Genomic DNA, 27,485 nt, shown 5'->3' on the forward strand with positions numbered 1-27,485 from the left:
ATTTGAGAAAAAGCATTTGCGGAAAAGACTTTCTGACCTTCTCCTGAAGCAGGTCACATAACCAGAGGAAAGGAGCATTCTAGTCTTTGATGACAAGGAACTCAGAGGGGAATCTGAACAGCAGCAGGCCTTGCTAAGCGTCCCACCATTTACTACACTTTTCCATCCTTCACCAAATCTAGCATAAAAACACTCAGGTTTTACTGCTTCTTCAGGTCTTTATTTTCCTTTGAAGGTCCCTGTGTCACATATAATTTAAATAAACGTATGCTTTTCTCTTGTTAATCTGTCTTTTGTTACGGGATCCCAGTCAAGAGTTTAAAATGATAGAGAAAAAAGATATTTTTCGGGACTTCCCTGGTGACACAGTGGTTAAGAATCCACCTGCCAAGGCCAGGGACCGGGGTTCGAGCCCTGGTCTGGGAAGATGCCACAGAGCAACTAAGCCTGTGCGCCACAGCTACTGAGCCTGCGCGCTAGAGCCTGCGAGCCACAACTACTGAGCCTGCTTGCTGCAACTACTGAAGCCCGAGCGCCTAGAGCCTGTGCTCTGCAACAAGAGAAGCCACCGCAATGAGAAGCCCACGCACCACAATGAAGAGCAGCTCCCGCTCACCACAATGAGAGAAAGCCCGCGTGCAGCAACGAGGACCCAACGCAACCAAAAATTAATAAATTAAAAATATATATAATAAATAATGCTGCCTTTAAAAAAGAGAAGATATTTTCCTTCTCTATAAGCATTCAGATGCCGATTGAATTCCAGACAGGCCAAGATTACCTCAATCCTCCCCAATTCTTTTTTTTTTTTTTACATCTTTATTGGAGTATAATTGCTTTACAATGGTGTGTTAGTTTCTGCTTATAACAAAGTGAATCAGTTATACATATACATATGTTCCCATATCTCTTCGCTCTTGCGCCTCCCTCCCTCCCACCCTCCCTATCCCACCCTTCCAGGCGGTCACAAAGCACCAAGCTGATCTCCCTGTGCTATGCGGCTGCTAATCCTCCCCAATTCTTTCAACCAACTATCTATTCAGTATAACTATTTAATAATGGCTAACATAAAATTTTAGTGAAAAATAAAAGAAGGCAATAAAACTAAAAAGGAAAGACATTCTTTTTAGTAGCTGTACAATGATTTTTTTTTTTTTTTATGGGGAAACCTGACTTTGTTGGAAACGATTGATAAAAACTTTAGACTGGAAGAAGCAGCTCAGGAAATGGGGATCGAGTCTCACCCACTGGTATTCAGCTACTACCCAACAATCAAAATAATGACCTCTGATTGTTGTCAAGGACTAAACCGATGCTTTTACATAAACTATTTCACTTAACAGTATTGCTGTGGGAGCATTAAATAAAGTAGTTGAGATGGAAGCCTCAGACAAATAACCCTTTCTGCCCTTGACACTCACAACTGTGCCCCCACTATATACCCCAAATCCAGTAGAATTAATCGCATTACATCCATTATCCATGTTTATGTTAGTGATCATGAGAAGTCCCAGACTCACAACACTGGAGCATTTAAGCAGCGCTCTTAATCCCCTCTCCTCAAGCACCAGGAAACAACGAGGGAAGAAAAAGTCTCTTGCCTTTTCGGCAGCTCTAGACCTTTTCCCGGACTCCCTCCCGGCCAGCCGTGGCGCACTAACCGCCTGCAGGCTGTGTTCACGCCGCCAACCCCAGTCCTCTCCCTGCGCTCTTACGAAGCCCGAGTCTCAGCTCCCAGCCCCGCGCGCCCCGGCGGGTGAGCAGACAAGCCTCTCGGGCTGGTGAGTGCTGGTCGGCACCGATCCTCTGTGCGGGAATCTCTCCGCTTTGCCCCCTGCACCCCTGTTGCTGTGCTGTCCTCCGCGGCTCCGAAGCTTTCCCCCTCCGCCACCCGCAGTCTCCGCCCGCGAAGGGGCTTCCTAGTGTGTGGACACCTTTCCTCCTTCACAGCTCCCTCCCACTGGTGCAGGTCCCATCCCTATCCTTTTGTCTCTGTTTATTCTTTTTTCTTTTGCCCTACCCGGGTACGTGGGGGGTTTCTTGCCTTTTGGAAGGTCTGAGGTCTTCTGCCAGCGTTCAGTAGGTGTTCTGAAGGAGTTGTTCCACGTGTAGAGGTATTTCTGGTGTGTCTGTGCGGAGGAAGGTGATCTCCGCGTCTTACTCTTCCGCCATCTTCCCGGAAGCCCGTTCAGAGGCCTGAGCAGTGGGAGCTGCAGTCCTGACTCCAGCAGAGGTCTGAGGCCCAGTCGGTCCTCAGCAGGGAGTGGCAGGATGGGCACTGGGGCGCTTTCAGCACCGTCTGCGGCCTCGGTTTGAGGCGCAGTAATCTCGGGAGCTGTAGTAGTCCGTTTACCGTGAAATTCCTCTGAGTGACTACTTTCTGAAGGCTGGACACCGTTGTGTCTTTCCCCTTCTTAACCAGCTTAGAGTTCATTACCGGTTCATGAACCATCATGAGTACACCCTTGTGTATCCCCATGACTTCCTTGTCCTCATTCTCCCTATTCTACTTACTTGGCCAAATCAAAGTCTGCTAAATGTAACTGTCTGTCTCTTCTCTCTATATTTTCACCCACAACTCAATGTGGATAGAGACAAACACTCAACTACACCAACTGGTGTTCCATAATTTCATGACCTTGGACTTCAAGTGGGCCCTTAAAGTTGCCTGGTAATCTACATTGCACTCTCCTGATCCATCCATTCTTCTGCTTCTCACAAGCCTCCAACACTCCCTGAACCTCACTCTCAGCTTTCTATTTCACTGAGAAAACTTTAAACAACCAGTTAAAATTTCCAAAAGTTCTCACCACCACATTTACTCAGCTACCACCATCAGAACCCACATAGTCTACCTTCCTACCTGTTAACAAAGATAAATTTTTTGTGCACCTGCCTCAAGCCAATTCCTCTGTGTCCTCAGTTCATCTCTCTTTCTTACTCATGGAAGTACTCTGAAGTTCTTTCCTCTCTCTCCTATATCATGTATTGTTTTACTCTTAGATCATTTCTACTAATAGGTAAACATGCTACTTCTCCCATCTTAAAAGCAACAACTAAAAAAATTTAAAACTTCTGTTGATGTCATATCCTGACGTCTACCCCTTTCTTTGTTCTCCTTTGCAAAAAAAAAAAAAAAAACAACTTCTAAAAAGAGTTATCCATGTTTATTGTCTCCAATGTCTCTCTTAATCCCATTCTAATCAGGCTTTTACCCTCACTCTCCAACTGAATTTCTCTTGTCCAAGGTCTGCAATGGTTTCCATGTTCCTAAATCCAGTGTTCAGTTCTCAGTCCTCATTTGACCAGACTTAACTGCATTTAATACAGTTTATTCCTGAAATGTTTTCTTCACTTGGCTTTCAAGACATCTCATTTTTTAGGTTGTCCTTTTATTTCACTGACCATTTCTTTTCAGTCTCTTTGGTTGGTCTCTCCCCAGCCTCTTAAAGATAGTGTGCCTTAAGACTCAATACTTTGCTTTCCTTCTCTTCGTTATATAAACTCATGACCTTCATAAGTTCAGCTGGTATTAGGTCTTTAAATACCTGCTCTACCTTCCACTCCTAAATTTACATCAACAGTCCAGAGTTCTCTCTCAACTCCAGACTGATATACCCAATAGCCTACTCAGCATCTCCACTTTGAAATCTAATGGACTCCTTAAACTTAACCTTTAAAATTGAATTTCTAGTTTTTCACCCAAAACCTGCTACCTCCAGTTTCCCCATCTCAGGTGATGACAACTTCATCTTTTTAGTTGCTCAGCTAAAAAATTAGAGATATTCTTGACTCATTTTGCTCCAACCACACTGGAGTGCTGGCTTTTCTTTTACCATTCAAGGCAAGTTTCCATTTTAGAACCTTTGCAAAAATGTTCCCTTTGCCTAGAATCCTCTCTTAGCTCTTACAAGTGCTTCCTCAATTGTTATCTCCTCAATGAAGCCAATTATAATTACTCCATTTAAACCTCTAGCCCATTTGCTTTGTCCCACCTGTAGTTTTCCCAGTTCCCCCATTCCTTTTTACCTTTTTCCCATAGCACCAATCACCTTCTAACATACCGTGCAACTTACTAACATATTATGTATTTCGTTTATTATCTGTCTCCCCTTTGCTAAATTCTAAATTCCTCAAGGGCAGGGATCCTTGTTTGTTTCGTTCACCAATGTATCTCAAGTGCCTGGAACAGCACCAGGCACATGGTAGGTGCTGCAGTAAATATTTCTTGAGTGAAAGAATAAACTCTCACCACAATATTATGAGGAAGGCACAATTCTTTATCAGATGAGGAAACTGAAGCTTAGATAATATGAGGGTCACACTACTTGTAATGGCAGGACCAAGATTCCAATCCAAGCCTCTCTCCCTAGAGTTCCCACTCACTATTCCATACCAAATGGTGTTTGCCCAAAGCAGCCAGAGGACAAAGGGGATACAAAGACGAAGGATGCCATGGGGAGTTGAGGGAGAAAGGGAAATAAACCTTTGTGTGCCAAGCTAAACAATTTGGACTACTTTCCACAGAAGAAGCTCTGAAGTAAATGGCTACATAGTTACATCCATATTTTGGAGAGATAACTCAGACAGCTACCAAATGGAACACTGGAAACCAACAAATCGCCGGCAGAGAGAAACACCAATTTTAATGGGTCTTAATCCAACTCTAATATTTCCACAGCTAAAAATGACTCTCCTTATACTAATTCATTAGTCCATGGTTCATTTAATCTGGTCCCCACTTTAGAAAAAGTCTGACACAGCATAAATAGTTATGAAATTATACTTTATTCATATATATTAAATATTGATAAACAAATATATGACTTTCCATTTGGGTACAATCACAATTGTCAGCAATATTCTGAAGCACCAGGCATGAGATGAGATGAGATGCTATGTTTTTATCACGGGACAAGTCATATCGCCTGACACACTCAAGTGCTGTCTGACATGCCATCATAGCGGTGGCTCAGAAGGCATAGTCTCAAATAGGCAGCAACTGGATGGCATCATTTCATTTATCAGCATTCATTATATCATCAAGTGAAATGAATGCACAACCCACAGGGTCTTGCTTAGGTCAGCTGCCTAGTTGGTCCCTGAGATAAAGCCTTGTAATCACATAGACTTGCCTAGTGAGTCAGAAAAAAAAGGGTCAAGTGAAATAGTCACAGGATACAGGAATTATAAATAACACATAAATTAATAGATACTCATTTTCATGACATAAAAGTTACTATTATAAATACTTTGATTGATAAGTCTAAATATATATTCCCCATATAAATAATGTAAAATATTAAATATTAATAAATAGATTTAGATTTAAAAATTCAAATATTGCAGGCAGGATTATTTCGACGCTCTCTGGCCTCGAAACAGATTCTGACTTCTCCTCCGCTTTCTGAGGTTAGATCTTGGCGACAGGTCCTTCATCACTCTGATGAGTTCACTTATGGCTTTGCGCTGGATCTGCAGATCATCTACCTATTGGGAAAGAAAACAGCAAAATTAATTTCAGGCATACAAATCATTAGGATATTCTGCTGTCATGGTCCAAGAAAGTAGAAGTATTCCTTTAAAATAAATTATTTTCACTAGCAATATATTACCTTAATATGTAATGTTGGTTTCTTCAGTGATTAAGACTAAAATTATAATTAAATTGCTAGTTGTGCTGTAACATGGTGGGACACATTACATATCCTTTAATTTACCACTACAGAATTCTGAAAATTATATAGCAGAAAGAGCCCTGAAGTAGTGACAAAAAAATGTGTGTTTGAATTCCGTGTGTACAATACATGTGACTTTAGTCACTTAACCTCTCCAAATCTCTGTTTTCTCCTCTGAACGATGAGGAGATTGTTTAGACGACCTCTAGGCTCTCTACCACTTCTATCACTTTGTACTTAGTCTTTGCTATAAGTATCAAATGAGTTACTATAGCCAATGGCTCTCACCTTTGGTGTGTAGAAGAATAACCTGGAGACCTAATGAAGAACTCAGACACCCAGGTGTATGAATTCAGACTAGGCCTGGGCCATTGTGTAGTTACTAACATCACCAGGTGATTCAGGCACCACCAAAGTTTGAAAACCACTGGTATAGGTTCAGTACTTTGTAAACACCAAGTCCAAGTCAGATGAAAATCATTAATTTTTAATTTCCCCCAAATTAGGTCAGTCTCATCATTTCCATAATGGGATTAAAAATAAACACCGATCATATTTACATGGCAATAATCAATTACTGGTATATAACACTTAAAATTAGGAATGAAAGCAAATTTCCCGGTACCCTGCCTTCCATTCCAGCAAATTGAACTATTTTCTCACTCTACCCAATAGGACCATTTAGGTGAAGTCATGCTTCATAAAATGAGGACCATTTACTTTCATCTTTGCTCTGCCACGAGATGTCTTTCTAAAGCTGGAAACACTGCAGCCACCTTGCCGCATTTCGGAGAATGACTAGGCTACAGGACTAAAAGGCATAACATGCCATAAATACGTTCGCAATTGAGCAAAAAAAGACAATGGTTGAGAGCTCACTCAGGACTGCCCATTGTGAAGCAGGAGGCTTGGAGCTTCCAGAAGGATGGGACCAACAGCTGTTTTTTTTTCAAGGCCCAGTTACAGCAGAATAGAAAAGTTTCTACCGGGTGTGTGTTTACAAGTGATAAATTGAACTTTCCAGTGTTCAAAGCATCACCAAGAAACTAAGAGACTCATCCAGGACTGAACAGCAAGCCAGAGGCAGCACTGGGCTAGGAATAAGTGCTTTTTCATTCTCTAGCCTGCAACCAATGGATATCTGCTGAACACCGGAAAACATTACCAGTGGACGTAGTAATGGTCTTATAATTTTTCCAAGCCACTCTCATACCATCGAACATACTGGAGACTAGAGCAATCTTGAAGAGCAGCACTTATTTCAGTTCCTAGGAGCTTATGTGAGATTGCTAAGAGGCAGACCCAGTTATAGGGAGAGCTGGGCACAAATCCTGAGAAAACAAGTCATAACGGGACCCCTCCTCTTCTCATTCAAGCCTATTTACACCAAAGCCAACCCCCACCCCGCCCCCCAAAAAATCTGGAGGCCTTTGTCTCTTAGATGAAATTTTGGAAAATGTGACGTCTTTATGCTTCAAAGTTATTTTTCACCTTCTAGAAACCATAACTTTAAAGACTCAAGGCAATATGATAAAACTGAGGAGCCTAAGGATTTCTCCAGCCAAGATGTTCTAGTATCCAAAAGTTGATAGGACAGTTCTTTCATAAGGTATAAATTCTACCTATTTTCTTTTCTAAAAACAAACACTCTCACTTCTACTTGGGCTGCACAATCTGAGAGGTTGACCAGAGTCTGGCTGTAGGAGGGCCTTTGTCTCCTCAAAGGCCATACCTTTCTCCTAACTCATTCTCATTTTCTGTCCATGGCACTGTAGAATTTTAGAGCAAAGGAGACCATAGAAATTATAGTGAACCCAACAGGCTCCTTTTAAGATGAGGAAACAGCCCCAGCCAGGCCTGTGATTCATCTGAGATCACACATTTCTTTGGTGGCTGAGCTAGGAGCCACCCTCCCACTTCTCCCCCCGCCCTCCCACTGCTCTTTCCATTAAGACATGCAACATCCTATTCAAAGCAAGAGAATTTCCAACACACAAACAAGGGGCAATGGGAGAACTGCTTTTCAATACTCCCCCCACTTCTTCACTACTTCTTTCTCACTGATTTGTTCATTCACCTATCTTTGTGCTGTAGACATAATTCCAGTATTTTCCCAAATCACAAATTTAAGTGACTCGCATAACTGACTTTGCAAAGTCACCCAAAACACAAACAGAATTGGTAAAGAGGGGTTTTGGCCACAGGTTCATTTCATAGCTTTAACAACTGTACCCAGTAGCTAATTTCTACTTTCTGGGAATGAAGTGCTTTGCAAGAGCCTCTGCAATGAAACCAAAAAAAAAAAAAAAAAAGAATTAAGATCATCTCACCGGAATTTGAATCAGCTTTTTGAAGTCATCCAGTTTCTCAGAGCTGCCATTTAAGAACTTCTGAAACATGTCCTGCTTGATGATATCCATGCTCCTTTGAATGATCTGGTTACCTTTTAAGTTTTCAAAGAGTTTGAAGTAGAAGGAGACTATTTGGCTCTGAATTATTTTTTTGTCACTCTCCTTGGGAGAAAAAAGCACAAAGAGAAATTGATGTGAATTTATCCATCAGAAAATAAGCAATAGAAAAATTAGCCAAGTGGAAATGTTCAGCTTACATCTTTCCAATTCTCCAAAATTTCTAAGAAAAGAGGCCCACCACCAGCTACATCTGGGTTACTTGCATTCTGAGAAAACAAAACAAAACAGGAAAAAATTGGTTTACAATCAGTCCATAAATTGCCCTAAAACTGTACTTCAAGTTTTATTGAACTTGGATGCTGACAGTGTTCACTGATTTTCTTTTCAACACTCTGTTTAATTCTAACAATGTTTTCTCAAAAGCTATCATGTTGGATACAGCCAAAGACTATCATGCTATTTTAGCTTTCTTATTTACTAATATAACTTCACAAGTGAACTCAACAAGGCTGATGATACTTCGGTTGTCCCAAATAACTATAGTAAGGGACAGAAAGTATTTTTAGGTCTAGTGAAAAACCCCAGCAAAGCCATCTCACTATAAAATACTGCCCCGCTATGGTACAGGTTTTTATAACCTCTACCTGTGCCCTCCTATAAGATATTATGTCAGCTTTAAAAGATAGCTCCAGCTGTAATTATAGTAGCTAAATTTTGGACATATAATAAAATATTTAAAATGCAAAAAAACTATTTTAATTAACCATAAGTAAAAATTTTAAGAAACTCATAAAATGAAGAAAAAAATTTTTAAATAGAAAGCAGATTAAACTCCTACAAAAAAATCTCAGCAAATGACTACTCCAAGAGTAATTCACAGACAATCTAGATGGGACAGTAAAATTTGAAAACCACTTTTTGGAGAAAAACACCTGTAAGTGATTTTATTTTTAAGCCAAAGCTTTAAGGACCTCATCTTCTTTAATTGATCAGTTATTTCAAATGACCATTGTTAATGCTAATCTTGACCTTCCTTTGTCACCATCATAGCAGCCTGAGAAATCAGAAAGAAAGACCTAGTCATTTTTTCAGTATGCATACTACTTGACATCATAATTAAATGGATTCTCATCACAAAATTAGCTATGCTCTAAATTATACCCGTATTATGCCCATCTTTTGGAGGATTCATGAATCCCCACTGAGTCTCCATAGCAAATTGAGCAGAGAGTTAAAGCATTATCTGGATCGTTTAGTCAGAAAAACACATCCAGCCAACAGGAGCCACAATAACACCAAGTCTTCTCAAGATGACTGTGGGCTAGAGATGAGAGCCCATCATAGATACCATTACAAGTTAACATTAAACATCAGTCATTTCAACCACAAGCATTATTAAAAGGTCATACTTACAAAATATTCCTTTAGGTTTTGTATTTCTTTAAAAAATGGGGCCTGGCAGTAAGAGCCAGAAGAACCCAAAATCACGCATAGCTGAAAAGCTAAGAAATAACTGGTATATTTCATTGTTCCGGAGAGAGTTAGGTGAAGTAGTTGTAGCTCCTGTATTAAGTTGATCAGGTCCCAAGGACGTAGCTGATCTCTCTTTTCTAATAGCTGATCTGCAGATGATCAGAAGAATGTACTGTGTCTCCTTTTGCTACTGGTATTTATACCTAGTTGAAGTCTCATCAGGATTACGTATTTTCACAAGTTTTTTAAGATGAGATGGTGACAGATAGAGATGCTAGTTAGTTGGTATTAATAACTATGGTTTTGTGGCATTTTGGTGTTGTACTTAAGAGTTTCCTTTCAACTCCTTGGGTCTTTTGACGAGGAGACAGACCCATCATGCCCACCTGTGCCATTCTTGTGGGATACTTTGAAAGCACTTTCACTTCACACCATCCAGGGATTGGAAATTTTTGTGCACCTCCTCCTTTTGCTCTTGTAAAATGTTGATTCCTCATCCAGAGATTACATTGATCATTCGTTTGTGGTCGGAAGCAAGTAAAAAAGGAAATTCTAGGGGCTCTCAAACCTTTACAAAGGGGGTGCCTCTTAAAATTTTTCTTGCAAATGACCAGAAATCAAGGAAAAGAATGTGGTTAGAAAACCAGTGTGGTAGGAAGCCCTTCATCAAAGATGGTTAATATAATATCTACCACAAATTTATGTTGCTCTGACAAACAATGCCCAACAGAAATATAATGCAAGCCAATTTTCTAATAGCCCCATTACTAAAGGTAAAAAGAAACAGAGAAAAATAATTTTTAAATATATTGTACTTAAACCAATATATTCAAAATACCATTTCAGTATGTATCAATACAGAAAAATATTAATAAAATATTATACATTCTTTTTGTTATACTAAATCCTAGAAATCTGGTGTGCATTTTATACCTATGGTGCATCTCAATTTGGACTCACCATATTCAAATGCTCAATAGCCATGTGTGGCAAGAGGCTACCATATTGAACAGCAGAGCTCTAGATGATAAATTGTTCCAAATAATCACTAATGATAGATTTTATTTAACTTTTTTTTTCCTTTCAGATACAAATAGGATTGTTTTTTCTCCTCTCTTAGTAGTTTACTTATGAAATATAGCACTTAGGGATGGCACAGAAGACCCTCCACTATTTGATTCCAGCCCACCTTGCCTTTCAACCTGTACTGTATACACAGCAGTATTGCAGTTATGAATGCAGACTTGAATCCTGTCTCCACTGCTATCTAGCTATATGATTTTGAGTAAGCTTCTTAACTCTTCTGTAGCTAGGTTTCCTTATCTTCAAAGTGAACCTAATATTAGTATCTTCTCTGGGCTTCAGTTGAAAATTGTCAGATGATAATTTATAAAGTGCTAAGAATTTTGCCTATCATGTAGTAAGCACTCAAAGTGATCTATTCCTATTCAGGCACGTTGGATGACTAGTCATTCCTAAAAAAAACACACCCTGAGCCTTTGCTCATGCTGTTCCTTGATTTCCCACATCTGTGCCTCTCAGAGTGGCACCTAGCCATCCAAGTCCAACCTAAAAGTCATTATCTGCATGAGTTCTCTCAAAATGATCCTTCTGAAAAGTAATCTCACATCTTGTCTACAAAGGTCTAGGAAAGTGGTTCACACTTTTCTTAGAGTCTTGATCCCTCAATCTCATATTAGAGTTAGTTATGTATCTTCTCCTAATCTAGGGACTGAGTTCCCTAGAATCAGAAATTGTTTCTGTTCCGTAACACAGTTTTCTTCCCTAAAAACATTGTAGCGTGGAGATTTGTCCATAGACAGCACTGAATAAAAGTGAACTTGAATGCTTAATTCAGGACCTACTCTTCCCTCAAGCTAATTTTCTTCAAGTTCTAATCCCAATGCTATCAGAACTAACCTGTAGGAAACTCGTTTTTAGTTAAAGACGGCTCATGATTAATGTTGGCAACCTGATGCTATGTCTCTTTAGCCAACCCCTGCTTACTGGGGCAATTCCATGTATTATTTTATGTGAAAATGGCCTGAAAACTGTTTGAGGGGTTATCTTCCCAAAGAATAAACAAAATCAAAAAGTGTTTGTGGGACCAAGGCCTCACATCAAGCAAGTGAGGAGTGTCAAATTACACTGCTGCCCACAAAGCTCTATTGTATCGCTCCTCAAGGAAAAAGACGGCCCAGATGAAGTGCTTACAGGGTGACACTGTGACAAGAAACCCTTTCCAAAGCCTTGAGACAAGTGCAGGCACTCAATACTATCCAGGAAACCTATGACCAAACTCCAAGCTACTGTAAGGAATGTTACCAACATTCTGGAAAGAAGTAAAAACTTGTTCTGCTCATCCCTTGATCTACCCACTGGAATATGGTGTTGGGGGTGAGGAGTTAAGAATAGCGAGGTCCATAATTGGGAATTACACTTTGTCTGGGGGTTTGTAAATTGCAAATCCCTATTCAAAATCATATATATATATATATATATATATATATATATATATATATATATATACACACACACACACACACACACACATTAGGGATATGTTTACAACATGGCCAGATGTATAGAATTAGTAAATACATGGCTGAAATTCAAGCTCTAATAGCTCTTGATGGCATGACCAAGCACAGCACAGAATTAGGGAATTACAGAGACTATCTATGGCCTGTTCTCTCATTTTTTTTAGATTTGTAAATCAAGACCCAGGAAAAAAACAAGTTGCTGTGCTTAAATTCATTCAACTGGACAATGTAGAGCTCAGTCTAGAGCCAAGGCCTTTTCCTTAATCTACCTGTCCCCAGTCAATAGGCATCAAAACTACTGTATGTACCAATAACTGTGTTAAATGTGTGAATTCAAGTAATTACATCCTATCAGGCTTTGATTCTGGGACTTTTTTTTTTCTGTAGAATTTGTGAGATAATAGTCACTCTTTAATTCCTTAAAAAATAGTAAGACTGCAAATAAAAGTTTTGAAATTATTGGTTAGACATCCCAGCAGGCCCAACTTCGTGGACATAAGACCTGTACAGTCTATCAGGACCCCACACTTAGAGGAGCCCACATTTGGTTTCATACTTTGTTGTTACCTTGTTGAAATTCCTAATAATTTTTAAACAAGTGGCTCCCATTTTCATTTTGCACCAGTTCCTGCAAATTCTGTAACTGGTCTTGCATCCCAGGCTGGAAGTGAATCACATCCTATGAGATTTTCATCTTTCAACATATGATTTTGGGGTTCAGAATGTTGTCACTACAATAGTATATTCTTTGATCCTTTCCTGTCTTGTCAAGTTTACAAAAAAGATGTTTCTCTCTCTTTTCTGCCTGTAAAACACCTTCTGTTGCACATGCAAACTAGAGGTTTCACACTTTGTTGGTTCAGCCAACACTGAGACTGCAGAATCATTCACCACCAAGATATCCTTTAAAAGTTTTTCAAACCCACCAGGAGCCAAAGTGTGAGCAAATTACTAAAACGAAGGGACTGAAAACTTTCTTTTTTCCCTTCAGCCAGACTTCTTTCTGAAAACTGGCGATGGTTATGCATTAAGCGTCAGCAAGACTTTCGATCGTATCTCATGCTATCCTCAGCCCTCGCTGAGTAGGCAGTCGTAAGACAAAACTTACACCTTTGTTGCCCTTTTTCCTCTGTGGTCAGCAGTCCTATCCCTAGCGCTCACAACCAAATTATCACATCCAGACTTTGGGGTAGGTTTCTTCCACCGAGTATGAGTCAATATTGGATCTGTGCCCCACGCTGCCTTGACCCTGGGAACTCCTGACAGTACGCAAGCTGAGCCTACGGAATAAAATGATATACAGAGTGGAAATCCACGTGGAGTCAGATTTTCCCCGAAATTTGACTCAAAACTCCCATATGTTAGAGGAGAGTTTTCTGAATCCCCCTTTTTCTTTCATGCCATCTGGGCAACTTTGAGACTTGAGTCAAAGAATATAGAAGACATTATACTTATGTAGTATATCAGCCTACAATATTTTCAAGTTTATGTCAAATGGGATTGTATACTGTTCATCTAGGGATTCATGTCATGCTTTGAAGGTCATATTTTTAATGCACAAGGAATTTTAAAGCATCTACTAAGTGCTAAGTATTGTGATTGACACAGGGTTATTAAAGAAGGATGGGACAGTTTTGTTGGGAAAATATTTGTTTATATCCTAATATCACTCAATTAGTAAGTCTTTGTTGAGCACCTACTCCATGCCTATAGCCCTAGAGGTTACAAAGAAGTTAACAGTGAGGCAATCTGGCAGGAGCATATGTCTCCACATTGGTAGCTAGGATTGATTCCACTGTTCTGATTACTGGGTAGGTATCCATATTCTCCCTTTTTCTCCACGTATGTACATCCTTCCCAGGGTGTTCATATAGGTGAAGAGGACTGATTATTGCATAGAGAGTAAAACACATACCTGACATATATATTGCATTCCCTCCTCCTATACCCAAGGCAGGCATCACTAGTTAGCCATGGTGTTCCTTCCTACTAAGTTTAGATGTAGACTCTGAATCCTTTTCAACACTGAAATCTACCAACTTATTATGTGTTTCATTATCCGTTTGTCCCCTTGGGGCAAAGGTTTACTTGTTGCTGTGCCTCATAGCGAGATGAGTTCTTACAAATTACAAAGAAGTAAAAATTATGATCTCTTCCTCCAAGAACATTAGTATTAGAGAAGAAAAATTACAATTCATGAAGTAATATAGGGGAAAGACCTCTGGCCTGAGAGGAAGGAGTCCCAAATTCTGGTCCTAGAATCTACCACTGGTATGTGGGATTTTGAGCAAAGCCTTTACCCATGCTTTACATCTCAACATCTTAAAAAGAAGAGTTGGATCCAATGAACTGTTTCCTGCCATTTCTAACATTCTATGTTTCTACGACTGTGATTTATGAGGAATATATTACTGAGAACTAATATTATGGGAGATAGAGAGTCCAACAGGTTTAGGAATTCAAAGAGAAATACAGTTGTCCCTTGGTATCACAGGGGACTGGTTCCAGAACCTTAGTGGATACTAAAATCCACAGATGCTCAAGTCCATTTTATAAAGTTGCATAGTTCAGTGGGCCCTCCGTATGTGCGGGTTCCACATCTGTGCATTCAATCAACTTCCACGAATAATATAGAGGGCCAATTGTAATTGTCTGAAAGATAGGAAAGTTAAGGAATTTCATGAATGGATTGAATTTTAATTTCAGTTGAATTTGAGCTTTTAATTTTAATTGAGCCTTGAAAGATGTATGGAATCTGTAAGGTCAAATGTAAGGTTCACCATTTGTACTTAACTCCGGGGCCACATGCTTCTTTTTGCAATGATGTCAAAAAGCGAGTTGCCCTCTGGGTGGCCCCTGAAATGGCACTAAGCTTTGAAAACGTGTGCATCCAAAGGAGAATTAACCGTTCTATCTCCCATCGTAAAAGTTCCATACAACAGACTGGCAGATTTAGATTTTCCCCAGGTTAACTGGAGGAAGAATTCTGAAACCATAAACATCCAATGAATAATAAGTTTTTTTTCTAAGCCAGGGTTTCACAAGTCATTATTACTGTGTCCTTAATCCCTGCACCAATTCACTAACTACTCGAACCAAATTCCCATCTGTTAGTTTTTCAAATGGAAACTGTTTTTAAAGGTTATAAAATTATGTAGGAGCTTTTAAATAAAAAATCAGACTATCCAGAAGGGCACAAGAAAAGAAAAAATAATCTATGACTTCACTATCTATGGGTAAATACTCTTAGCATTTTGACCCAAATTCTTTCATATTTTTTCTAATACTGTATCTAGCTCAAAATTATTCTTTAATAAACTTCTGTGTTTATTAAAAATGAAGAAAAGTAGCCTACTGATTATGTCCAAAGACTCTGGAATCAGGCTTCTTGGATTCAGTTATGACTTTGCTCTACACTGTTGAGTTGAAGTGAGATACTTAACTTCTCTGTGCTTCAGTTTTCTCATACATAAAAAGGTGATATAAACAGTAGCTGTCTCAAAGGACTACATGAGTATAAATTAGGTTAATATGTGCAATGATGCAATGCCTGACACATAATAAGAGCTCAAATGTGTGGTCAACATAACTAGTGCCTTCCAATATACAGATCTCAACTTCCTGGCACATGGAATAAAACACTTCACAGCCTCTTGCAGTTAAATGGGATCTTGGGACATTCTCTGGCCAGTCTAGTTGGAGTTTAAGTAATGTGTGTCACTTCTGGGCCAAGACTAAGTAAAGCCCCTGGGAAACCTTCCAGTTCTCTCCTCTCTTGCTGGAGCTACGGTCGAGGTCATAGGTTTTGAGAGCATGAAACATGTGAGATGGAATACATATGTTACCTCCACTTTCTTTCAGAACCCGTAAAGAGATAAAAAGGTTATAATGCCTCAAAGAGAAAGAGAATAAGACAACAGGAGGTGATAAATGTCAATAAAGTTATGAAAGATGGAAAGAGAATGAGCAAGTGATAACTGACCTCAACTTTAGATTTCTCTGTGACAAGTACCACAACAAGCTGAAAGGAACTCAACAATCTGAAAATCAGTTCACATGGTAGATTTGAAGAAGATTCAAGAATTGGGCTATCAATCACCTTTGAAAGAAGAAGCTCAAGGTAAGATTGAAAATAGAACAACCTTGAAAATACATACACATAAGATGTAGTTAGATCCCTTCTAGCTAATTCAGCCAGGCCACTACCCATGCCACACTTTGTTTGAAGATTGAAAGTTTGTTTTTCAGCAAGGTTCTAGATATCTAACACAGCCAAGGAAGAAGTGAAGTATCTTGATAAGATTAGGATTTAATTAAAAGTCATCATACTGAACAGTGAGACCACTAGGCTTCCAAAATGCTTACTCTATTAGACTTACATCCCCCAGGCAGGTGACGAGAAGATTCTCCTCTTGAAAAACTGCCCAGCCCAAAGGAAAAGATATACTGACATTTGATGTATCCTTCAAAAAAGCACACTAGCTTCAAGTATTACCCTATGAGAACGCATGTAAGTCAAGAAGCTCCATCTGGGGCTTCCCTGGTGGCGCAGTGGTTGAGAATCTGCCTGCTAATGCAGGGGACACGGGTTCGAGCCCCGGCCTGGGAGGATCCTACATGCCGCGGAGCAGCTAGGCCCGTGAGTCACAACTACTGAGCCTGCGCGTCTGGAGCCTGTGCTCCACAACAAGAGAGGCCGCGATAGTGAGAGGCCTGCGCACCGCGATGAAGAGTGGCCCCCACTTGCCACAACTAGAGAAAGCCCTCACAAGGAAATGAAGACGCAACACAGCAAAAATAAATAAATAAATTACTAAACTCCTACCCCCAACATCTTCTTTAAAAAATTTTTAAAAAAGCTCCATCTGTGCATATAAGACAGCTTCCAATAATTAGGACTTCATTATTACATATGAAAACACGAATGACCACAAAATACTTTAGAAAACACTTTAGGATAAAAGATAAAATTCAAAGAAACAAATAGAGAAACATTTTTGGAGGAAACAAAGCAGAAGAAAAAAACTGCAAAAAAATATTTTTAAGTAAGAGACGATTCATGAAACAATTAGAGAAAAAAGAATCTCTTGGAACTTAAAACTATAGCAACAGAAGTTTAAAAAGCAATAGAAGGGTTGAAATGTCAATTTGAGGAAATCTCCAAGAATAAACAAAATGACCAAGAGCTGGAAAAATGTAAAGAAGATTACAAAAACTTCTAAAGAAATGATTCAGGAAGTCCAACACACATATAAGAAAAGCTCCAGAAAAAGAAAAGAAACAATTAAAGGAAGACAATTATCAAGGAACTTTAAGAAAATTTCTCATAGCTGCAAAACATCAGTTTCCAAAATGAAAAACCCAATGAATTCCTAGCAAAATGAGTTTAAAACGACAGACCACAAGGTACATCATTAAATTTCAGAGACTAGTAAACAGAGAAGATTCTCAACGTTCGAGAGAGAAAAGCAGGTCACATACAAAGGGTAAGGAAACAGAATGTTGTCAAACTTCTCAATAGCAATTCTGGAAGCTAGAGACTGATGGAACAGTATGTTCAAATATTTGAATAAATCAGAAATCATGTCCAGACTTGAATTTTATGCTCAGCCAAGCTATCAATCAACTGTTAGGACAAGGACACTTTTCATTCATGCAAGATCTCGTAACTTTATTTTCCATGTACGTTTTCTCATGAAGGATCTTGAGAAAGCTGAGAAAGTATTTAACCAAAATAAAAAACTAAATCAAGGAAGAAGACCTGGGATCCAGGAAACAGAGGCTCCAACACAAGAAAGAAACTATGGGATTTTCAAGCACGTTATGAAGATAGATGTGCAGCAGACCTACAGGGCAACCAGCACTTTTTGGAACTAAAGGACTGAGGGATTCCTGAGGGATGCTTCCAAGAAAAAAAAATGTAACTAAATGTGTTTCACTATACTATAAAAAATTTTCATCCCTATCAGAGTTTGGAGTGAGGAGATGGTGAATTAGTGATGGGTATGTGGAAAACTAAGAAAACCAACCAAACAACACCAATTATTAACTCCAAGAAAAACAAATGTTTTGCAAGAACAAAATTTACCTAATCATAATAATATAAACTTTACTCTGAAAAATGTAATATAGCTATAATGGGAAGATAAGAGAGAGGGTATGTATATAGGGTAAAGTAAGTCAATCATAATTTTCTGTAGTAGGGAGTATATAGGTGCTATCTAAAGTGGGGGAAATGCACTGTAAGAAATTTTTAGTGATACAGAGCTAAGTAGAAATTGAGCTAAGAATGGAAGCTAAATGAATTGAAAGTGATTTTCTTGGAAGTGTGTTTCAGAAATAGAAATGCATGGATCAGAGAGCTGCTGACTTTTTGTCATAAGCTTTATAGTATTTACAAAGTTTTATAGTTCCCAAGATACCTTGTAGCCCAAGGCCCCTGCCATAAATCACATTGGTAGTAGAGACTATCTGACACGGCCCAAGGCCCCAGTAAACAATGATACTCTTATCAGGAAGGACAGTCCAAAGGCTTTGGTGCTACCTCCCTGCTGCTGAGACCAAAGACCACATCTCTCTGCAAACAATATTATTTGATTTTTTTTGTTTTATACAGTTTGTTCTGCTGTAACATGTGTTTTCTTTTTATATTATTTCCTCATACCCAAATGACAAATAGGAAAATGATGTTGATAAAATGTGGAATTCATTTTGGTTCATACTGGAGTTTTCCCAGCATGTTAATCAAGTACAATCAAGTACAAGTTTTCTCACCATTAGGAGAAAGCCTTAGCAATATTTGAAGACCTTAAGGAAAAAGTCAAAAGTTAGAGAAGTGTTTTACTTTAATGCAAATAGTGCTAAACTTTACACTACTTGGGAAGAGGCAAGTGCAGGTGAAGAAGCTGAAAAGATTTTCCCTCCTGTTAAAAAACAATGGGTTAATAAAAATGGTTGCACCCCAGATAGCATTTCAAATTGGGATGAAAATGTTCTCTATCGAAGGCAAATGTCCCACGTCTCAAAGGAGGAAGCTGCAGCCCAAGTTGTAAGGTTACAAAGGATTGATTCACTGTGATGATAGATGGAAACTTCCCCAGAGATTTAACAATGCTTGTATTTTAATTAGAATTTTTATTTGCTTTGTTGATACTCTGATTATAAAGTTCAGTAAGTATTGAATGGACTGTCCCAAACCTTATTGTCCCCAAAGGCCCTGTTATTTTTCGTTTGAGATTTTTTAGAACGTGAGGTTTTTCAAGAAAATATAAAGTGTTAAAGCAGCAATACCTTTACATGTCTTATTTTGATAAAAGTAAAATCATTTTAAAAACTATTCTTTAAATGATAGATGTAGTCATTATTGCTACTTTGTTGTGGTCATTAAGGGTGAGCCTCACGTATATGTTATAATTTCCCAATTTAGCTGAGGTCTTTATAAGCAGAACAGTATGTAAATTGAAGGCTTCTAGCCTCAATGTGAAGACTGCAAAGTCCAAGAAAATCTCAACAAATCTGTATTTAGCCTCAGGGAGATGGACCTTAGAGATAAAACTTTGTACAGCCAAATATTTCTGTGAGTAAAAATAATGGTACCTAATAGTAAGTAAGAGCTACCCACAGTAAGTGCTTTATGTACATCAACTCCTTTAATTATGACAACCATTTAAGAAAGATAAATTTATTTTCATTCTATAGAAGAGAAAAGTGAAGCTTTTCTAGTCCAAAGTCACAGAGTTAATAAGTGACAAAGCCAGTTGTGGCTGAATCCACTGCTGGGCTCTTAACCATCCTGCTCCAGTGAAGCTAGAAATTGATCATGGAATGTCTACTAATCTCTAATTTGGTCCTGAAAGCTTGAGGCATTCAATATTATATCATTTTGGGCTTCGCTGGTGGTGCAATGGTTGAGAGTCCACCTGCCGATGCAGGGGACACGGGTTCGTGCCCCGGTCCAGGAAGATCCCACATGCCGCGGAGCGGTTGGGCCCGTGAGCCATGGCCACTGAGCCTGTGCATTCGGAGCCTGTGCTCTGCAACGGGAGAGGCCACAACAGTGAGAAGCCCGCATACCGCAAAAAAAAAAATTATATCATTTAGGGTTGTTTGTTCATATATATTAAAAAACAACTCTGACTAATATGTTAAAAGATAACACTTATTGAAGGTATAAGGAGGAGTTCATGGATGGATGACAAAGCTGAAGAACCATGTTCAAAACAGGTAAGCTGTACGTGGCAATCCCAGGTCTCAGCCCCAGAAACTACTCAATACTTTTGCATGGCACCGTGAAGGAATGAATCTGGAAACTCTAACGCTTCTGTTCCCATCTTGGCATTCCTGCTCCAGAATCAAACCCAGAGGAAGTGAGTCAAATTGATTGATCTTGTGTCAGCTGACTGTCCTTTGGTAGTCAATCGTTAGTCATGAGGAAAAAAAAGAAATATGGTAGAAGGATCTTCCAGGTACTCCTTTGCCTTTCATGGTGGGAGTGCAAGAAACCCAGATTTACCAGCCTGACTACACATATTGAGGATGATGAGATTCTCCAAAAGAAAGCAAAATCGCCATTAGGAAGAGAGAAGATATTTGATTGTCAAAAGGGGAAAAATGACCTCTACGGGGATTTTCAGAGGACCTCATGGAATGGCAAAACCTTCAGTGGAATTTATGAACTATCTTTCTTTTTGACATTCTAGGACAATCCTTGAAACTTTTAGCACTTGAATAAGCAACAGCAAAGAAGCTCATCATTGCAGTGGCTACTCAGATACTGAATCAGCTTATGTACATTCCACCTGGGAAGGCTTCTGGAGCTAAGACTGACTTGACAAACACCACACCTGTTTCTTCTTCCTGGTGCAGAGCTCACCTACATTTCCAAGCTTTCCTTTCAGTTGTGTGTGGACATATGACTGAATTCTAGCCCATAGAATATGAGTAAAAGTGATGTTTTCCACCCTGCATGTTCAGTCCTCCATTATCCTTCTCTGTTTACCAGCCCGATACAAATGCACACAGTGATCTCACAGTCCAAATACTGAAGACGGCAGAGTCACAGAATGAAAGGATCCCAGTCCTGCAAGAAGAAAGATACCTGCTGCTCTGATACATACATTTTGGTATTTACATGAGTAAGAAATAAACTTCTCTTAGGTTTTAGCCATCATACATTTGGTAGGCATTCGCATTACATCAACTAATATAGCTTCTGAAGCCCTGTATCTTGACTACAGCTTTTACCTAAATAAAGGAATGTGTATTTCATCCTTTAAAATAAACATTTTAATGTGTTTTAAAGGCTTTAAAGCAAACACTTACTGCCTGTTCAGACTTGTTTGGCTCTTAAAAACCATTCTCTTCATATTTATAGTAATGCTGAAAGATATTTGCTAATATACTTTCCTCTTAGGAATATCACCTAGGACTTTTTCAATTTGAGAAGCCTATCAGGCCATTCTGTTCATTTGTTACTCAACACACTTTCTAATTTTGTTTTTTCACATTCTGATAGTTTTTCTTTTTTTCCTGTTTTTGTTTGATTGCTTGCTTCTTTTAACAGAATTTTCCTAGTTCCACAAAGGATTTGAGGTGACTGACATTTAAAGGTTCTGCCGATTCTTATCATTTTGAAAGGCAATGGGTACCACACTGCCAAGTCAGAAAACTAAAGTTCTCATCTTTTTTCTTCAAGTGGTCTTGCTTCTTTCCAATTATAGCAGATTTATTACTCCAGACAACGCTGAGCATATGTCAATATCTTTAATTAAGATTCAGCATCCTCAAACTTGATGATGTATGATATGCCCTTTTTGAAAATTAGAAACATCATTTGCTACTTAGAATCATTGATCATGACTTATATTCTGGTCACACTTCTGATTTCATTGGGAAATTTATTAAACCCACACCAAAAAATAGCACGCCCTGCATCCTCTCAGATCATCTTCTTTCAAAGAAGAAAAAATAGGTCAATCTCAAGAGGGGAAATCTAAATGACATATTACAAAGCGTTCAGCCTATGCTTCCATTAGGAAAGAGAAAAGACTCAAGACGGAAATATTTCTTGTCACTCCAGATGTAATTTGAAGAAGTACTTTTCTAGTCTGCTTTCTCAGTAGGACTAGCTCCACTCTCTTCTATTGGCCTGTGGTCGGGGGTTTCCCCCAAGCTGCCTTCCATCTCTTGGCAATAAGCAGTGACTTGGCTAGTTAAGTTTCCTTTTCAGTCACCTGATAGGATTTCCCAGGACAGAGGTGTCAAGCCAATTTAACTTGACTTCCCTTCTCCTTCCTGTGGGTCACACTGGGAAAGAAGGAAATTGCTCTTATCTCCCCACCTGGCTTGATGTCATACTTCCTTCTCTGGCACAGCATCTTCGTGCCCTCAGATATTTCAGCCTCTGCAAGAGGACAAAGGCTTTTGGTGACAGCGTTGTTCGGCAGTGTTCTCTGTAGCAGAGTCATGAGGCTGACTTCCTCTTATTTGAAGAACTATCAGAAAACCACCTACAGAGCTCCCAGGGCTGCAACAGTTGGTTTTGCATCTTCCCCCTGCTGAGGTAACCACGCCCACTATTACAGCTGCAACAGCTGAAGCCGAGGAGTAGAAACTGGGCAAAAGTGTCTAAATCCATATGAAGTGGAATGCTCTAAATAACCTCACTGGAAGTTTTGCTCATAAAAGAAAAAATCCAAGTTATCCTCACATGCCTGCCTCACCCATTAGATTGTAAGGTCCTAGAGGGAGTACACTGTATCCGAGTCTCCTTTATCTCTCTCAAAGTGCCAACTTTGCATGGGTGTCCAGTAATGGCCTATAACTCTTGACCACCAGCCTGGAGGACGAAGCCGTCAAGCCCACTTGACCAGGGCTGCAAGCTCAAAGAGACCTCAATTTTTTAGCTGCAGTTTAGTGCCAAATCCATACAGGGAATGGGGTGATACCTCATTATACCTGCTGATTTTAGCTTGACTCTCTACCTGCCCTCTATTTTCCTAAGAGCTGTGTTACCACCAATCACAGAAGCTGCTGCTAATGGTCTTTCACTATTACATATTGTTAACAAACCACTCTCATGAACGATGACTGACTAATGTGGGATTTAAAAAAGTGTTCGTGTCATAACGACTCCTCTTTATATGGACCCTCTCTTCCTTGAGAATACAGTCATCTCAAATGTCCTTAGTTTTCTATGTTATTCATATATACTATATATACAAACAATTTAATTGTATACAGTACTTGCTTGATGGCATAGGATTAATAAAAATTATTTTTTTTAATTATTTCTTCAACATACTATCACGGTTAATAGCACAGACCAAGAAGCCAGACTGAGTTTGATTTCTGTCTCCGGCTGTGTGAACCTAGGAGAGTTTCGTAAACTCTGACTTTAGCTGCTAATCATGGCAACTACTTCACAGGGGTTTCGTGAGAATCAAACAAATGAACCTTGTGGAAACAACGCTTGGCCTATTGTAAGCCCTAAACATGTTCACTATTTTTATTTCATTTTCATCTTTTTTTATTTGTAAACTGATTTACAAAACTTATATTTATGCATTTCCTCATTTTTAATTTATTTGTCCACGTCAATGGAAACTTTTATGTAGAGAAACTGCCTTATGTTGGGTTGCAACAGAAGCAGAGTCTAAGCCAAGGATCATTTGGGTGATGATGCCCGGAAGCACAGGCAGGAAGCAATGAGGTGACTCAAGGGAGAGAGAAGGTCCATAGAGGGAGGTTAACAGACAGGAACCACCGTATGCAACTGGGACTCCACCCACAGAAGACCTCTGCGCGAGGGTATAGATCATACCTAAAAGACATCCTACACAAGGGGCGAGGAAGCTGGGCTATTTATCCTCTGACTCTCTTCATCATTGTCTGAGGGCTGCTCCCAGGGACACTAACCTCCTAGCACTTCCGGCCTTCCCCACACGCAGACAGAGAGAAACCCTCAGGCCAAGGAACAGAAAGTTGTTACCCTTTAACGTTTAACGCAGTGGGTAAGGACAGGAAAGGAGGCTGCTGAAAAGATGAGGGCAAGACACCAGCAGCATTTACTGTGGTCAATTCTGTTACCACTCTGTTAATTATTCCCTAATAATTTTTCCCATTTTATTATACTCTTTATTTTTCAGTCATAATAACAGTACACTGACAAGTTGCATTTGTCAGGACTCTCTGGGCAGCAAGTGATGGAAATCCCAGCTACACTATTTTAATCAAAGAGGAGTGTTTATTGGAAGCAATCTGAGAAATTGCAGGTAACAGAGGGAGAACCTCAGGGACATCTGGAACCAGGGACCCCCGTTGACAAGGACTCGTCTCCCTGGCTCTCATCTCTGCTTCTCTTGGTGAGACAATTTCAATCTCACCTACCACAGAGCAGCATCCTCCACTTGGAAGGAAACTTAGCTGTCAAAACGTTCCTCCAAAGCTTCATATTTCAGAGATTTTTGCCTCCAGAGATAGACTAACGTTTTTTTCAATTCCAGTTTGAAACATTGTACTAATTCATTAAATACTTGTTGATGTGCTAGACATCCTTTTAAGCACTGGGGATACAGCAATAATTTTAAAAAGAGACAAAACCCCTGTCCCCATGGATCTTACATTCTGGAGGAAGAAACTGACAATACGGAAACAAACAGTTATGTAATATAATGTCAGGAAGGGACTATTGTATGAAAAAGTAAGTAGGAGAAGGGGCTGCTACCTTTTTTTTATTGTGGTAAAATAAACATAACATAAAACTTACTATCTTAACCAGTTTTAAGTGGACAGTTCAGTAGTATGAAGTACACCCATATGGTTGTGCAAACATCACCACCATCCACCTACAGAACTCTTTTCATCTTACAAAACTGAAATTCTGTACCCATTAAACAATGTCTCTCCATGACCCCCTCCCTCTAGCCCCTGGCAACCTCCATTCTACTTTCCTTTTTTTTTTGAAACTTCCCCTTTCCATATCCCAGCTTCAGTTAACCAACACTCTACTGTTACTATGTTTGCCCTTTTTTTTTTTTTAATTTCACACGTAAGTGAGATCATGCAATATTTGTCTTACATCTGGCTTATTTCACTCATGACATAATGTCCTCCAAGGTCATCTATGTTATCACAGATGGCAGGATTTCCTTTTTTTAAAAGCTGAATAATATTTCATTATATGTAGATAATTACATATCTATCTACATATATCACATGTTCTTCATCCATTCATCCACTGACGAACATTTAGATTGTTTCCATGTCTTGGCTATTGTGACTAACGCTGCAGTGAACAAGGGACAGTGCTACTTTAAACAGATGGGTCAAAGAAAGCTTTTCTGAAGAAAGAACATTTGAGCAGAGACCTGACTGAAGGGAAGGAGGGGGTCAGGGTCATGGCTGAGAGGAGAGTGACCAGGCAGAGAAAATAACAAAATAGAAACATCAAACATGGGAGCATCGTGAGCTGGGGCTGGGTTAGAGCAAGAAAGCTGGTGTGGCTGGACCTGAGGAGCAGGTATTGGGGTTAGAGAAATAGCCAGGGACCAGCTCATTCAGCCATAGGAAAACAAAAAGTGGATTTTATTCTAGTAAACAAATGGGTAGTCTCCATTGGGTTTTGAGCAAGACAGTGAAACGATCTGACATATGTTTGGGTTTTTTTTTTAACATCTTTATTGGAGTACAATTGCTTTACAATGGTGTGTTAGTTTCTGCTGTATAACAAAGTGAATCAACTATACATATACATATATCCCCATATCTCCTCCCTCTTGCGTCTCCCTCCCACCCTCCCTATCCCACCCCTCTAGGTGGTCACAAAGCACTGAGCTGATCTCCCTGTGCTATGCGGCTGCTTCCCACTAGCTATCTGTTTTACATTTGGTAGTGTATATATGTCCATGTCACTCTCACTTCGTCCCAGCTTACCCTTCCCCCTCCCTGTGTCCTCAAGTCCATTCTTTATGTCTACGTCTTTATTCCTGTCCTGCCCCTAGGTTTGTCAGAACCTTTTTTTTTTTTTTTTAGATTCCATATATATGTGTTAGCATATGGTATTTGTTTTTCTCTTGCTGACTTACTTCACTCTGTATGACAGACTCTAGGTCCATCCACCTCACTACAAATAACTCAATTTCATTTCTCTTTATGGCTGAGTAATATTCCATTGCATATATGTGCCACATCTTCTTTATCCATTCATCTGTCGATGGACACTTAGGTTGCTTCCATGGATCATTTAACTTTTGCCACAACTCACTCTTATCCATTGATTTGGAAACCATACTCAAACTAATCCTCTTTACTGAGAATTGGCCCACTGATGCAGCAGCAAGGTGCCGTTAACTATCATTTCCACCAACAGCTGAGGTTGTGGTTTCGCATTCAGCACTTTTTTCCTTGTGTGGAGTATAGAGTAAAAGATGTTACTAATGTAGTAATGTGAGTAATCAACCAAACCTGTGGTTACCACTACCATGAAAATTTTCTTTCTCAGTAGGAAAGTGTCATTGGTCATCCCCAAGATGTTACACCTGAACAGAAAAAAAAGTGAATAATATTGGCTTCTTACATTTTTGTCTAGGAAATAAAACTTAGTTCTTCACTTGTGGTTAAAGGTAAATAACTGTGGTGACCCCATTTTTTCATTAAGAGATGAGTTACGCAGGAAGCAGCAACATGAGATGTATCATCAGTGCATTTGACACTTACGTGATTCACTTTGTTTTACTAATACAAATAGCAAATATAAAAATTATTTCTATATACTTATTAACCTTTCTCCCTTGAATCGCCTCACAACGACACATACCATATTAATGTTTTGCTTTCTTAAATGTTTCTCTTTTTTCTTTGAAAAGAAGTCCAACAGATATTTTTCTGCTCCATCAATGGTACATCGATTCTTCTAGTTTCCTACTCAGTTGGTGTCTCAAAGAACAATGAGAACTAACATCGTTGTTTCTAGAACCAGGGTTTGTTCTAGGGCTATCATAGGAGAACCTAACAATAATAAGTTGGGTGGCCTTCAAATAAGGAGCCTCATGATACGTGGTTTTTAGACAGAAATGACAACTCCAGTTTGGAAAACCCGCACACTGGGCACCTCTGGACCTTTCCAAAGCTTCCTTGAATCCACCATTCTCCATCTCTGCTACCTCCTCCCTGGTCTAAGTTGCCACCATCTGTCACATGTGCCGCTGCAAGTGCCCTTTAACTGCTTCCCAAGCTCCCACTCCTACAATGAGGGATGAGAATCCATGAGTAAGTTTGCTTTCCCTGTGGTTGGTCAAAACCCATGTCATACAGTTTGTTAAATATTTTTATTACCATCCCTGCCCACAACTTTTTTTGGCCACGTACTAGCCAGAGTGATC

General features: G+C 39.4%; 1 protein-coding gene across 1 annotated transcript; it reads right to left on the reverse strand.

Moving 5' to 3' along the window:
• Positions 1-5,355: 5,355 nt before the first annotated feature.
• IFNG (interferon gamma) lies at positions 5,356-9,616 on the reverse strand (the record flags this gene model as incomplete). The annotated part of the gene is made up of 4 exons (XM_082849919.1): positions 5,356-5,490; positions 8,009-8,191; positions 8,287-8,355; positions 9,503-9,616. The coding sequence occupies 4 exons, from the start codon at positions 9,614-9,616 to the stop codon at positions 5,356-5,358; spliced, it is 501 nt and encodes a 166-aa protein (XP_082706045.1).
• Between the last annotated feature and the right edge of the window lie 17,869 nt (positions 9,617-27,485).

Source organism: Leucopleurus acutus (genome assembly GCF_964270905.1).
Source record: "Leucopleurus acutus genome assembly, chromosome: 11".
Taxonomy (NCBI): domain Eukaryota; kingdom Metazoa; phylum Chordata; class Mammalia; order Artiodactyla; family Delphinidae; genus Leucopleurus; species Leucopleurus acutus.